The sequence below is a fragment of the Chroicocephalus ridibundus genome, chromosome 12, assembly GCF_963924245.1.
Source record: "Chroicocephalus ridibundus chromosome 12, bChrRid1.1, whole genome shotgun sequence".
NCBI classification, from domain to species: Eukaryota; Metazoa; Chordata; class Aves; order Charadriiformes; family Laridae; genus Chroicocephalus; species Chroicocephalus ridibundus.
Window position 1 is genome coordinate 3,727,788 of NC_086295.1, and position 15,551 is coordinate 3,743,338.

General features: G+C 45.5%; 1 protein-coding gene across 4 annotated transcripts in view; it reads right to left on the bottom strand.

The window, feature by feature from the left end:
- Nucleotides 1-15,551, bottom strand: part of CHRNA4 (cholinergic receptor nicotinic alpha 4 subunit) — a 44,962-nt gene that overhangs the window by 3,191 nt on the left and 26,220 nt on the right. For all 4 annotated transcript variants that reach the window (XM_063350154.1, XM_063350155.1, XM_063350153.1 and 1 more), the window contains 3 exons: nt 14,323-14,367; nt 14,124-14,233; nt 2,940-4,320 (listed from right to left, as the gene is read on the bottom strand). In XM_063350154.1, coding sequence (XP_063206224.1) covers nt 2,940-4,320; nt 14,124-14,233; nt 14,323-14,367 — 1,536 coding nt within the window. The remainder of the gene's footprint in view (nt 1-2,939; nt 4,321-14,123; nt 14,234-14,322; nt 14,368-15,551) is intronic.

A 15,551-nucleotide genomic window follows, 5' to 3' on the forward strand; every position in this document is an offset into this window, starting at 1 on the left:
AGTTTTTAAGAAGCTCACTCAAAACTATTTTTGGGAATGGATCAGGGGCAGGAGCCAGCTGACTCCGCCACCCACAAATTCCTGAAAAATGGGGGAACTTGCGGCTTTTCCCTGGTCCAGCTCCGTGCGGGTCCCAGCAGTGGGTGCGGAGCATCCTGCCCCAGGGTTTGAGTGGAGGGTGGAGGTGCCTTGGTGACATCCGATTGCCGGGACCCGGAGCCTGCAACCCAGATTAGAGCGGTCCCGCGTGATTTTATTGTACTTTGTTAAAAATAAACCGGTGAGATTATCCTGTGTTTCCTCCCCCTCAGCTACATTCTCTCCCGTTTTATTTTTAAGCTGTCTTCAAAGTCTTTCTATTAGAGTAGTCTGGAGGTGCACGCAGGCACGAGGACATCAAGGCTTTCCAGACGGTGCTGTTGGTGTCTGGTTATTTTGGCCCGTGTGTGACACGCAACTTGTTTCCCTTCTCAGTCTGTAATTAATTTCTAATGGCATTTCTATCATACGCTGAGACAGACAATCCGGTCTTGCATTTTCCCCAGCGTACGATTGTGCTTGCATTGTTTGCAGGTATGTTTTTGTAACAAACAACTGCCTCTTGCATTTCCCATTTTCTCTTTGCTGAAGCACTTAATTAAACGAGCTATTTACTTTTAATTTAGAAGCACTGCCCCCGTGGCAATGGTGCTTTAGGAAAAAAAAGACAGGAACTTCAAAAGCAGCTCTGTTCTCATTCTGGGAAGGTGCATGTCTCTGAAAATATTACCCAAGAGACAGCAAGTTGTATCTCAGGGGCTGCAGCTGCATCAGAGGTGCCTGCTGATAGATTTGTCGAAGACTTCCATGAAGAAATGCCACAATTTGATTTTAAGATGAAAGCAAATTTCCAAGTACTGATTTTTCCCCAATAAATTCTCATTTTATTGGATCAGTTCTGCTCGTTACAGTAAATTTCAGTTCCAGAAGATCATATTTCCTTCTTTGTCGTTGCCACCTGGAGAAAAAAAGTGTGCTTTCCCACTTGGCTTTACTTGGGTCCAGCCAGAGAAAATAGTACAGCCTCAGACCGGGGTGAGCAACTATTCCCCCAAAACTGAAAATCCCAACTCTTCCCACGGTGCCAACCACAGCTGCTGTGGAAGAGCAGAGAGCTGCGGGCAGGTTTGCAGGCTCCTCCTGGGGAGCCTGGTGCCTCGGTGGCCCTGGGGGTGACCCTTCGCCACTCATCGCTGGATGTTTTCCTGGCGTCTTTGCTCGCGGGCTGCGCTGGCAAGAGGTCTGGTCAGAGCCCTCAAAACAGCTCCTTCCGCTTTTGATGTTTAGTGGTGTAAATAGCTTTCTCCTCAGGATAATCGCTTCATTTCAAGAGGGAAGAGTAGTGGAAGGTGTAAGAAGAAAATTCATGGCTTCTGAAGACTGTTTTCATTTTAAAGGAAGTTGCAATCATGGATTAAAATGAAAGAACCCAAGACATTCATCGACTCAGTTCTTGATGATATCAACAAGCTTAGCAGAAAGAGAATCAGTTGAAATGGGAAGTATTATTGGTGCAATATTCTTTCATTTGCACCATGGGGACACAAGCGAGTAAAAATCAACTGCCTTCCATGGGTTTCCTTGTGATTTTTGCTTGGAGGAGAGGGCAGAGTTTAATTCCTGCAGTCCTACCGTGCTTGTGAAGTGCTTTACCCCTGCCAAGAGTGCTGGGCTGTCAATGAATGAAGACGTGGATTCACAGCCCATCTCTGCCACAGATTTGTTCTGTGACCTTGAACAGGTCACCTCATCCCTGTATTTTGGCTGTCACTCTTCAACATGAGGAATAAACAGTTACTTCCTCAAAGGGATGTTGTGAAGTGAAATACATTAAAGAACGGAGGCCTCTCAAACTACGGTACCAAAGAGTATACAAATGGACAGTAGCACTTAATCTTTTGTTGCTGCTGCTAAGTGCTCAGTACTGTGAAAAATGCAAATATAAAGACACTCTTCATGCCCAGGAAGTCTTGCATAAAAGCACTATGACTTGCATTGACTCTAAATGTCGAGAAATCAAACTATAAGCACAGCTGGAGAAGTACCTTTTGCTGACAGATCCCTCTAGGAAAAGCTAGATAAGATTTTTCTTTAGCAAGAATACTAACTTTAGGTTATCTTGTCGCTTCCTTCGTTATGGCCATAATTAGCTAGCACACTGTATCCATAGTATTGCAGGGGAAGACCTACAAGAGGTGTGAAAGGACGTGGCATTTGTACGTGCATCACCATCTCCATGAAAAGAAATTCTTTCAGCATCTAATTTCCTTCTCTATTTGTAGCCATATTTACCCCTTCAGAGTAAGTGTGAAATTTGTCTGTCCACCCACCTTCCTGCGCAGAGCCAACTGCGCCAGTGGAAGTCCACTAATGAGGAATCGCATCACGCAGAGCTAAACATACCCTGCAGGGTCCCCACACTACTACGCGCTTCCCACATCCGCAGCCTATTTTGGGAATTTGCTTTCCCAGGCTCAGTAGCCAGAGTCAATGCCTAATAGAAAACAGCGTGTGAATTCCCTGTCTGACAGAGGCTTCTCTGTAAAGAATAAGTCTGCTGTGTTCCCACCAGTTGACTGCTTTTTGGGTCTCTCTCTCACAATCTTAGCTGCCTCTTTCCTACCTAACAACAGCTTTACTCCTGTTTTCTGATGGAGAATCCTATTACTCTAGAGCACCCCTGAGCATGGACTCCTTGGCCCACATGTCTGCCAAGACCCCAAAGACAAATTCTCCAGCTGTGCCTATAGTGGCCAATATGTTCAAAAGCCACAATATCAGGGGCAGCTGATCCTGCATCGTCAAGTATATGCTCCGTATAGCCCCCAGGTTTAGCGGGGCTTCCTTATCAGACAATTTTTTACTTACCCAAGGAGAGCAGGCTAAGTTAGCGTACTTACTGAGAAATCCGCATCTTCTGCTCGCAGGTGGTCTGCGATGTAGTGAACCCCTTCCACTGCCAGCTTCAGGGCTGGGGACATCAACAGCAGATGTTGCTCTTTGGCGCTGTGAGTCTTGCTCCCTTGAGCTGGTGTGCCAGCTGCCTCGCTCTTTTTGCATTTACACTTGCACTGAGGGGGCTTGTGCTGGGGCTGCTCTTCATTTAGGTGGCACCGCTGGGATGCTGGAGAGCCAGTGGATTGGCCATTGGTCTGGGAAGAGTCCTCTTGCAGGTAGCAATACTGGATGCTCCGGGACCTACAGCGGATGCTTCCTTCCTCTGCTTTATTGGGGCTGTACATCTGCTGAACACTTAGTGATCTGCCTTTCGAGATGGAGGTGGTCTGGGTGTCACTCAGGAGGTGGCGTGAGGGTTGTGGAGAGGAGCAGGTCACCTGTACAGGCTCTGGGTGCAGCACAGAGTACTGCCCAGAAGGGGACTTGCAGAGAGGCTGAGGCTTGGCTGGCTCCTCGAGGTGGGCACAGAAGGAAGATGTGGGTGACGGCTCATTACTCTGGGGGCTGGGGGAAGACGAGGTAGTGAAGTTGGGCTCCACGTCGGTCTCGGACCAAAGCCTTGGCGTGTTGGTTACTTTGTGCATGGATTCAATGAGCTTCTTGCAATTGTCTTTCACTGTGGAGGGACGTTTCATGAAGAGGAGGCGTGGGACAATGTCAAGGAAGATCCTCCTCACCCAGTCAGGCATCGTGTGGGTACGCGGGGAACGATGATGCACGTTGAGCACGAAGACAGTGATGATGATAGACAAGGTAACAAATATCATGGTGAAGAGAAGATACTCTCCAATCAGGGGGATGACTAAGGAGGTAGAAGGAATGATCTCTGTGATGAGCAGCAGGAACACAGTGAGGGATAGCAGCACAGAGATGCACAAGGTTATCTTCTCTCCACACTCGGAGGGCAGGTAGAAGACCAGGACAGTCAGGCAGGAGATCAGCAGGCAGGGGATGATCAGATTGATTGTGTAGAACAGCGGCAGCCTCCGGATAATGAAGGAATAAGTTATATCGGGGTAGATCTCTGTGCAGCATTCGTATTTCTTGCTGTTGTAATTGCCCACGGCGTTGATGATGACCCATTCCCCACTCTCCCAGTAGTCCAGCTGGTCCACATGACTGTGCATGCTCACCAAGTCTATCTTGGCTTTGTCATAGGTCCAGGAGCCAAACTTCATTGTGCAGTTTTGCTGGTCAAAGGGGAAGAAGGTAACATCGATGCTGCAGGAGCTTTTATAGATAGCAGGTGGCATCCATTTAATCCTCCCATCATAGAAGAGGTGGGCCTTGGTGAGGTGGGTGACTGCAAAGTCACCGTCAGCACTGGGGAGAGACAGAAGATAAGAAAAGACTAAGGCTTCTCTGGGACTTCTCAACTCTGTTAAAGAAATAGGATATTTACTGCCCGGCTTCCAAAAATGTGCCTGGGAGATAAAAGATGTACATCATGTGCTAACACTGGATCCATCCACTCTATCCAGTGGTTTTTTAACTCTGTTGGCTTATGCAAGCACTGAATTTGCACGCGAATGTCAGCCCTCACCTTGCATAAGTCAGGTTCTTGAGGTGAATGTACACAAGTTTTCCTCGAAGCTGTCCCATAAATGCCCTGGGAGCAGTTGAGTTTGCTTTAGAGAGGTGGGAGAAATCACTATCAAATAGTGTGGCTGTAGGCCCTGCAGAATTAATTGTGACAGCTGCTATAAATGACACGGTGTTGGGTAATCATTCAGTCTCTTACATGAAAAACAGCAAGAACATCCTATTAATAGGAATAATGAAAGTTAATCTCTTGATTTCCCAGTCAGGAAGAGAGCTGTCTTCTTTTATGGTGTCTTCTTACAGGGACTCTCATTTGGGCTCTGTGTGCTGATATAAGATAAATAGATAACAACTCAGGATTTTATAGCAGAAAGCCATTTTGCAGGCAGTTAAAAAGCCGTTGCATAAACAGCATTTTTTTTTTTTAATTTGGATCTACTTTTCTCAGCTGGGAAGTGTGGGAAAAGTGCACTGTTTTCCAGCAGCATTGTGCCGTGAACCCATGACACCATCTGCTCCCAGCTCGTCGTGGGGACTGGGATACAAATGAAGGAGATGAAAAAAGGCAACAGGAGAGGCAAGCGCACTGGGGATTTGGGGGAAGAAAGGCCATGGGGGAATGCCATGCTCGACCTTTAACAGTGCTGGAGAAAGGAGGGAGGCTGAGGGACTCTGGGGATGGGATGCCCAGCCCTGTCCTCCACCTGCCTCGGCATCACCAGCCGCAGCTCCGCTCCCTCCTCACCCCCACGGCTCTGCGACTGCACTTCAAACGCAGAACCTGCCACTTGCCCCAGTGCGTGGAGGCCACAGAAAAAATTAGCTCATTAATAGATTCAATTAGCAGAGAAGGTAATTACTGCCCTGCATGGCCATGCCATGCCCTGTTCCTCCCCTGCTCTCAGCGAGGAGGATATGTGGATGGTGACAAACTCCACGTCTGAGGCCAAGTCCACAGGTATCTTCTCTGGAGCAACGTCCTTCCCCCAGGCAGCGTCTGCAGCATCCACAGCCTGGATTTGTGTTAGCCTACACAAAGAGGCAAAACTGAAGCATTCAGAGCTGCAGAAGTGACATATCTCCTTGTCTGAATAATCACCGCGATGGAGGCCGGGTGTCTGAATCACAAAATTACACCTTCACCTGAAAATGAGCCAAGCCCCTACATCTGCAGCCTCTTTGTGCAGGGGCTGGCTGAAACCTCCAGCCCTCTCCCTCCCTTGATTGCTACTTGCAGACAGAGGATTTTGGTATCCTTGGACAGTCATGTCCTGATTAAACACCCTGGTTCAAGCAGTCTTAAAATGCGTGTGAGCTTTGGGTCCAGCTGCAATTTCTTTTCATCCTGAGCAAAATGTCTGTAAGGTTGAAATCCCAACAGGAAAAAAAAAAAAAAAAAAAAGCAGGTGGAATCTGTTTGTAGAGCAATGCCCTCAAGTCCAGCTGCAGGAACAGAGAAAAGAGCATCCGAAAAGCAGGGAGGGAATTGGGGACCGTCTTACACACCCGGCTTGAGCTGCCGCGGAGCTTGGGGACACGGAGGGAGAAGCCCGTTGTGTGATGCCGAGTGGCAAACGGCAACGCTGCTAAACAAAGGGGAAGCTGAGCAGGGGAGGGAGAGCTTCCGCTAAAAACTTGAGATGAATTATTCATGGCTGGTACGGGTAGAAAGCTCTCTGCTCCTGCCCAGCCCTCCCGGCTGGAGCCCATCCAGCCTGCAGCCGCTTTCCCAGCAGTCGGCAAAGTCCCTCGGCCCCGCGCTGCTGCTTCAGCGCTCAGATGTGCCCTGACAGCAGCCGTGCGGGGCGGGGGCACGGGGGTCCCACCTCTCCTCTTCCTCGCCAGCAGCAGGATAAACAACATAGGGATGATCTGGAGGGGGCCCACAAGCTGCAGAAGGCAGAGAAACTTCCCTAAATTCATTTCTTCAGGAGACCATCCATTAATTCCTATGCAAAAGGAGAAAAAAGCTTTCTGATATTTCCTCTTGCCCTGGGAAGCATCCTCGTCAGTCCGTGACCACCCTGGCTTCCAGAGAGACTGGTGTAGTACTGCTCATTTTGGGAAAACATGGCAGGATCTGGCCCTTGGTGAGCTGTCGTGGCTGTCACGATATCGGAGCAGAGGTGGCACATGTCCTCAACCCCAGGATCACAGCCCAGATCTCCGTCTTTTGAGACAATTTTCCAGGTTGGTTGAATTAATGGGAAAAATAAACTCAGAATTATTGTTCGTGGTGGATGTTTAGTACACTCTTCTTTGTTTCTATACTGAAAAGCCTTTGCTCCTTGTGGCAGATTTTGGAAAAACAAAAGCACACAAAAGGACCCAGTGCTTTTTGACTTCTGAACTGAACTTTTTCTAAAGCTTTAACATGTCTTTTTTTTTTTTTTTTTTTTTTTTAAAGACAGGAAAGCTAAAAATATGTATAAACCCAGACTGCTGTCTCAAAGGGATCAAGGCAAAACCACCACTGTGTTTTACCACGATGCAAATAAAAGCCAGCAATGCCAATGTAGCGTGCACCCAAACTCCTTTCTTACCTCTTCTTTCTTAAATCTAATTTACACTCTACGATCACTTGCTTTGGATGAAAACCATCTTTTCTTCATCCTGCATTTTGCCCACACTACAATGTGCCTACACATTGTAAAGCCAGATTGAGACATGGAACACGCACAGCAAGTGACGGTCCAGTGTTTGCGGTTCTCAGTGGTTTTCTTTCTAAATCTCGATAGGAATTTGGAATCCAATTTTGCATTTAATGAGATCTCTGAGGCATGATTAAATCATTCATTAATGGAACAATATGCTTATAATTGGACTCATATTACAGAAAAGGGATAATGAGCATCCACTAGTGTTTCCCTTCTTAGGTAGAGCAATGCGTTAGTGGCTGAATAAATAACACACGTGTGTGTATTTCCTTTTGAAAACTGCTGGAAAAGAACATGAAACCCTTGCTAAAAATTCATCCAGGAACAATAATAATTCACGTAATAATTGTGTTTCGTACCCAGAAATGTCTTGTCTGGTAATTTTGCACTCTCTGCGTGGCGAACCACTCTCCTCTCTTCTACATGTAACCAGTGCGATGCTGCAGATATTGTGTGGCAATTATTTCCATAATTGATTTGATTCTTTGATGAGGAAGATATTTTTTTAATTGCTTGCCTAATAAACCCAGCCTCATCCCAGGTCCTCTGGCTCACCCATTATTACAAATAACACTGGCACTGTCTCCCAAGCTGGGTGTTGCCTGCAGTGCCAAGGCAGGAGTGAAACCAAGAGCAGCATTACTTCTTGCATTTGAATCATAGAATCTTCATGGTTGGAAAGGACCTTTGAGATCATCGAGTCCAGCCATACACACACACACACACACAAAAAAAACCCCAAAAAAACCAACAAAAAAAAGCCAACCTACAATCTCTGCCCTTCAGAGCATAAGAGTCAACTAATGACTCTGAGGAGCCGTAAAACACCTTGGGATCCTCCTGCTTCTCCCTCACCAATCTGCCAGGGCTCTGAAGTAATTCCTGACTTTACTGGGCGTGTTTGAACTTCTCATTGCAGTTCAATGGAGAGATATCTGAGGAATTTGTGAGCAGGGTGCATCAGCCAGGCTGTCGTACATAGGCTGGATCCAAGCCAGCTCTATCATGCGAAGGTAGTGTTCGCAGTTGTCTTAACCCTTCCTGCATACGTATATTTTTGCCTCCTTCCCCATGCTTACCACCCACACTGGACCTTCAAGCATATGCTTACTGGGTTGGAAGCTATGCTTGCTGGCGCCCTGCCCATGTGGGGTGAACCTGGAGACGCCTTCATCCTGGGTGAGGCTCTCATTCTGCTCCTCTTGACATGAGAGAGGGAGAAAATAAGGTCAGCGGGCTGCTGACGGTCTTCCCAAGCCTTTCTCCAGTCTCCTCCAAGGGGTGAAGTTCAGGCGATTGACTGCAAATTAAGTCTGCAGTAAGAGATTGGGGAAACCCTGTTTTCTGGTGGAAAGCTTTGCTGTGGGAAAACCCATTCCCGGCCAAGTTGTGCCGACAGCCCTGGCTGCATAACGTGAGTATTTCCTTAGACAGGAAGGTGGGAGATCTGATATAGTGGGACGGAGAAAATCTGCAGTCATTCCTTTGTAGTGGTAGCACATTTTCATCTCGTTCAGTCTAGATCACCGTGTTGTGACAGTTGTCATCAAAAACCGTTTGGAAGAAGGAGCGAGTGCAAGGTAAACATCACAACAAGAGCTTGAGAATTAAGATAGTCAGGCTCTCCTGATTACTCTGACCTGACAGCGCAAAAATCTGACAGTAATAAAGTACTGGAGCTCTTCTATTTTCATGTCAAATACTACAATACACACCAATAAAGAGAGAAGACAGTTGCTTATTCCTTTGCCAACGGAAGTAGCGCTGCAGTGTTCTGCAGCCTTTGATTCCTCATTTTGAGAATAAAGGCCGCTCTTCCAAAATCTTCTAAGTTTATAAGGGTTCAAGAACGGCATTGTTTTACTGGCAGCCTTCAACCGTATTTCATTAAAAAGCTCTGCTGATGGAGAATCTTTTCTTTTTTCTTGCCAGTTTCTATTTTCCCTGCAGTTGGGAGATACATCATCTCTCAAAATTAAATGTTTTCAGAATGCATGTAAATGAGGCACACATTTATTTTAATTCCTGATGATACATTTTAAATCCAAACAGCGCTTCTACAGCCTGAAAATTAACTATATACGTATATGGATATAGCTAGAATGTCCTCATTTAAAGCATTTTTCATTGAACAGTAGTAACCAAGACAAATTGGAGTTTCAAAGGCCCTTTAAAGAACATACCCTGCACCCTTTTGGTAGGCATTAAAGAGGTGTTTCTGCAACGTTCAGATCAAAATCCTCTCCAAAGGCAAATCAGAGAATATTTTATTTAGCTATTGTTTCGTGCTACCAGAACGATAACTACAAATTCACAGGTTGGAACAGACATGTGGAGATGGTCTAGTGCAAACTCCCTGCTCAAAGCAGGGTCAGCTACAAGAGGATCGGGACCTTCTCTGCTTGGGTTTTAAATATCTCCAAGGTCTTGGCAGCTTGTGTACACAACAGAGGTGTCGGTCTACATCTCGGATACACAGATGGGGGTGTCTGTGCACCGATGTGTACTTCTGTAGGTCCCATCCCAGCTTTTGCTTGCTTCAGATGTTTAGAAATCATTGGTGACTGAAATTTTGATCATTTCTCACTAAAACAGGCATCTGTGTCAGAAATGGCTGCGCTACACTGATGAAATAAGCACAATTTTCTCAGAAGGCCTTAACAGTGCTAAATTTGTGCATTTTCCTTCGACTCTTCCCTTTGCCAAGCATCCTCATCAGCATTTAGTAGGCAAAACTCCAGCTTTGTCCTTAGCGTAATGGCAGGAGAAGTTCTTGGACACTAACACAGCAACAGCCCATGAGAGCGATCCCCCTTACAGATTTCTATCAATTCCTGTGTTATTGGATAGAGCTTGGCAGCAAACCTCAAAGGCATCTAGAGGTATAATTCCTCTCCAGAAACATAGTCATTTAAACTCCCAGAAGAATCGGGAAAGCTTAAGTGTGAAGTGGTGATTATGGACCTATAACAAGTACAATCTGGTGCAAAAATGACATGATCTGCGCAAGTACACGCTCACACACAAAGAAAAATGTCAAGAATGTTTCCGATATTTTAAAGGTTAGACTAGGGCATATTTTGGTATTTCTCCTCCAAACAGCTTTGGGATGAGTCAGGAAAACAGAGTTACTACATAACTCTCAGTGGCTGCAAACATCATAGTATACTTCAGAACAACAAGCTGCTATAGTATAGTCCAGAAGAAGTCTTTGCTTATGATTTTCAAAAGCCGGCTGCCAAATGATCTTCTAACCCAGTCCGGTAATCCTTTCTGTCCATATTACCACCGGGTGAATTCCTCAAGATGTTTTCTGCTCCTAATTACAGAAATTTGTATTTGAATTCCCTTAGTGTATAATCTTGTCTTTTATTCTTTTTTTTTTTTTTTTTGGTGACTATGGAGGCTAAGGCAGGGATTTCTTTTTGGAACAGCCAACACCAGAAAATATTGAGGAAAAAAAGAAAATTTTGAAGTCTGAATGTTCCCAGTAGCTTCTTACAAACATCAGGCTAGAGAAGACAAATGCTATCATGACTATCCAGGTGAAAACTAGCCAGGGAAGCTCACATTTCAAGCTCTCTGTCTGCCCATTAGGCTCAAGGACACGGTCTGGTATTCCTCTGGGCAGCCTTTAGCAGTTTCAGGGGTTTCTCCTTGGAGTTTCTATATCGTGTGGGTTCTAAATGGCTCAACACAGTGGTGGATAATAAAAAAAAAACCCATAAAAAAAATCGAAACACAGCCCCGAGGGCTTGTTCCCTGATTAGACAAAAAAACCCGTTTGTTTGGTTTTTTTTACTTTAAATATACAAAGGAAAACTGAAATGTACCATTCATGAATGGGATAATAAGTCAATGCAGAGGATTAGATAATTCATTTATAAATGATTTGGTGGCGTCTGAAGAGCCTTTACAGCCTCAGATAAGGAACAGCTGGCCGCCTTGGCAGAGGAGGAGAGGCTTTGTCGCTTCACTATTAACTCATACTCCTCTGTTACACATATGTTTTGTCACATCTAGTAGAAACTATTTACAGAGTCTCGGAACATATCTCATCAGGCCCGAAAATTCAACAGCATGTTAATTTCCCTGTAGGATATTAATTTGGTTTTAGATTCCTTATGAATGTTGACAACTACATATACTCTCTAGGCCAAACCAGCCAAGTTTACTGATTTAATTTGAGCCTCTCGAGTGGATAAATGGAAGTTTTTGACGATAATGAGCTTAGATATGAGAACAACCTCACAACAAGGGGTTAGGTTTCCTTAAAGATGTAAATCTTCAATCAATTTAAATTTCAGCATTTCTATATGTACCCCAAGATGAAAATAAAAGAGGCATTTGTATAATCTCCTGTCCAGAAAGTCTTTTTTCCAAAGGATACCATCCCGAGCAGAAATACCACACTTCTGCCAGAGCACGTGGTAATAAATAAATAACTCGTTTTCAAAAGCTTGAACAGCGTGAAAGGCCACGCCCTCTCTGCCACCAAGGTCTCTGCACACAATTCTCTTGCTCTTAGGGATCCAGAATTCTGTGCATGTGCTTTAAATTCCCTCTAAACAATATATATATATATAATATATATGTACTATACGAGCCAGAGTCCTTGTTCGCATCACCCATGACTAGCCACTCTATTTCCAAAGCTTTTCTTTCTGAAACATTTCTAGCTGAGATGCCCACAAAGAGAAACACTGTCAGGTTCTGCAGTTGGTGAGCTGCCATGCAGAAGACCCTCATCTTGGTGTCCCACCCTGCTGCAGGTTGTGCCTTGCATGCATTGCATTTGCCCTGCCTTGCCCTGCAATCCCTAAAAAACCCATGAAAACTGATTGTTAGAGCAGTGCAACTAAGATCATAAATGACTGCAGCTTCGGATGTGTTTGATAGAAAGTGAGACAGAAGAGAGATGTATATCACAGGGTAGAAAACAGTCTACACAAGACTGTATGAAAGAGCATGGGCAAATATAGCAGTAAACAGATATGGAATTAATGGAAAACCATTACTGACTGGCTAGTGGTTGGCGCCTACATCTATGTTTAATTCATGCATAAAGTAACCAATTAAAAATGCATGATAGACTCATGACAACCGACAGAGGAATGCATGATTATGAATGGTAAGTATGGATAAAGGGAGAGAAGCAACTTGGATTTCGGTAGCTGGGGCACGAGATCTCCCCGCCTGGAAGCAGGTCCCCAGTACAGTTCGAGTTGCTGTCTGCCATACCTCCCTGCAAGTCAGCCTGAGCCAGGCAATACGGCGGGCAAGGCTGGAAGCCTCACGCCCCAGAGGAGGATGAGGAGGACATTCTGGAATAGCTGCTGTGGCCAGCAGATCAGCAGCTGCTCCCTGGAGTGGCTCAAGCGATAGCGGCGGTGAACTGGGACAGCGGGGCAGAAGGACAAAGCCTGCAAGGGGCAGAAGCCAAAGGCTACCTAGCTCAGAGGTCTGGGTGCCCTCTGGGTCCTGCTTTCAGCGTGAAGTCCCAAAATTTCTGGTACGCAAAGGGAGACTGAGGCTTCCTTCTTTAGTGCTAGGGCCCTCCTCGCGTGAACCACGCTCGTCACCCATGGTGAGCCAAGGGAGCAGGTGCAGAGGTGACACAGCAGGCTCTGGTGTAGCAGCAGTCCCAGCAAACGGATGGTTTGAACCACAAAGGTCCCACAGATGGTGGAGATCTGTGTAGCACTGTTTCCTTTGGCACTATGGTCCACCACAACAATCACCAGAACCTCCAAAAATAATAACCCTTACCATTGTCGTTAATTAAGCAACGAGAAGGACAAGGACATTCATTTTTTTTTTTCCTGTGGGAGCTGTGAACACCTTTCTTGGCTGCAATGTGAGGTACTTGTAATACAATATTCATGCTCAGAGTGTGTCCCCGTAGGATAGGAAGGTCCAAGTGCCTACGAATTAGTCATTCCCATTGGTCTAATCTCCGAACGGTGCTATGTGAGGATACAGTGATTTCCAAAAGGTTTGCAATCATTCCACACCGCTGAGGATCAGAGACCAGCTAATGGGAAAGATAACAATTTCCATAGTCTCCAAAGCTCACAATCACCTGGACAGATTCCTCCCTCAGTCGTTTTTTTTTTTTTTTGGAAAACAAAAGCAAAATCCTATCAAACTAGAACCAGGCAACTGTTTACTAAAAATGAGCCTGGCTTCTGTTGTGAGTGTTTTCCCTGAGTGTTAGCCACATACAAAGATGGTTTTTTTGATGCTTGCGGCAAGTGTTTTCTCTGGAGCCTGTGCTGGGGAGGGAGACAGGGATATCCTGCATCCTAGGAGGCTGGAGAGCTCTGGTGTGATAAGCTAAGGAGAAAACAGTCTCAGCACTTGGACAATCTTTCCAAGAATATCAGCAGGCTCCAGAAGAAAGAAAGAAAACAACCACCTGCTCCTTAGGAAACGTCCATACAAGAGGGAGATTTCAAGCATTCGGAATCAGGAACAAATACCAATTTAAGAATAATTCTAGAATGGTATCGGGCTGACCTGAAACTACTATTTGTAGACATGCAAGCCAGATGTGTTTCAGCATATTAAGCCCATCCTCAGTAATTGGCTTTTCCAGTTGATGATGATGAGTGAGGGGAGAGCTCCTTGGTGAAACGAAGCTGAAGAGGACTGAAAGCTCAATTCCAGCTGAATTGTGTATCTGACGTGTGAAGAGAAAACAATACCCACATGCCACGCAAAACTTGCTGTCCAGAGAAAGGATCATTAGGAGAACAAAGCCCTTGTGATGAATGTTAGTCATGTCACTTGAGGCACGTCTGGGACAAATATTATGAGAGTCTATGCGGAATTCGACCACAGAGAACAAAATAAGGAGAAACAACTGCAAGAAGCACCTTGACACCGTAGGCAGAGAAAATTCACAAGAAAATTGCTCACACTCACTTGTTGTACAGAACAATGTCTGGCCTCCAGATGAGCTCTGAGGGGATTCGGATGGATGTGACATTTTCATATTCCTGGGGGTCCCAGCGTAGCTTGTAATCATGCCACTCCTGCCAAAAATGAGGCAGTTAAATCTGGGAGAGTTCAGATTGCAAAACCAAAAAGGAACATGGACAAGCACACATTTTGGTGCACCCACCTGCTTCACCCACACGTTCGTGGTCATCATTTGATTTTTCTCATCCTGAAATGCAAGATCAGATATTCGTTACAGAAGCAGATGAAGCAGCCCAAGGAACTCATTAAATTTCTGTTAATTGTACTTCATTTCTGTAATTACATATCACCCCTGCAACAAATGTAAGTTCCATCTTGGAAATAAAAAGCAGATGTTTCTGTCGTTTAACATGGGACAGGGCACAGCTGCCTGTTACGACTGAACAGCTGAGCCTGCACCTAAGCAATCTTGTGAGCAGACGGACTTGAATTTATTGGGATTTTCCTGGGTGCTGATGGATTCAGCCTAGGATGACGGCGACAGGCAGAGGAAAGCTCGGCTTTGATGTGACCGCTGAAAGAAGAGGAGTGCTAGTATATATCTCCTTACTCACACGTGTGTGCGTGGATTACAATGCTCAGCTTCGTCTGCGAGTAGTGTTTAGCACTTCTACGGTGAAACGTTACCCGTGAACACGGGTCTGGAAACAACGAAGCTCAGCAGTGTTTCTCTTTCTACCAAATACTTTGAGCGCTATGGATTGGCTTTTCCGAACAAACCCAAGCCACTCTGCTGACACGTAACCTTTGGACAGTCTGGTGTATACCCACGCTGCAGTTGGTAGACCTTTTCCTAACTCTAAGTACAAAGAGTATGGAAAGGTAGAACTACGTATATACTTTTAAATAACGTAAGGCAGACACAATGCTGGCAGTACTGTAGCAGAACTAACTACTGCTTGCTGCTTGCCTCGCAGGCTGCTTACAACCCCTATGCATATAACCAAGACTAATTATGTGGGGCAGAGCCTAGTCCTGGTCTGATTTAAGTGTCACACCAGAGCTCAGAGCTTATTTGTGTGTTTGCTTCTTTTCTCTCTTCCTTTGGTCTGCCATCAAAACCAGCTCAATTGACAGGGCTCATTTGGAAGCAAACTGCTCATCATTAACCTCACTCTTGTGGCAGTTCAGCATTAATTCTGAACGTTAAAAGCCAGGAGATTCATGGCAGAGCTATTATTCCTCCCCCTCGCTCAGCCTCCTCATTGCTGTTGTGGCATCAAGGGTAAAACCTGACCAGAGATACCCTCGTCTGCGGATTAGGGACCAGAAGCCCTTGGAAGAAGGAGGAATACAAGAAACATTCAAATGAGCAACAAAGAAAGGAAAAAGCACGCCTGCTTCCTTGGTTGCAGGTGAGAGATGAGGAAT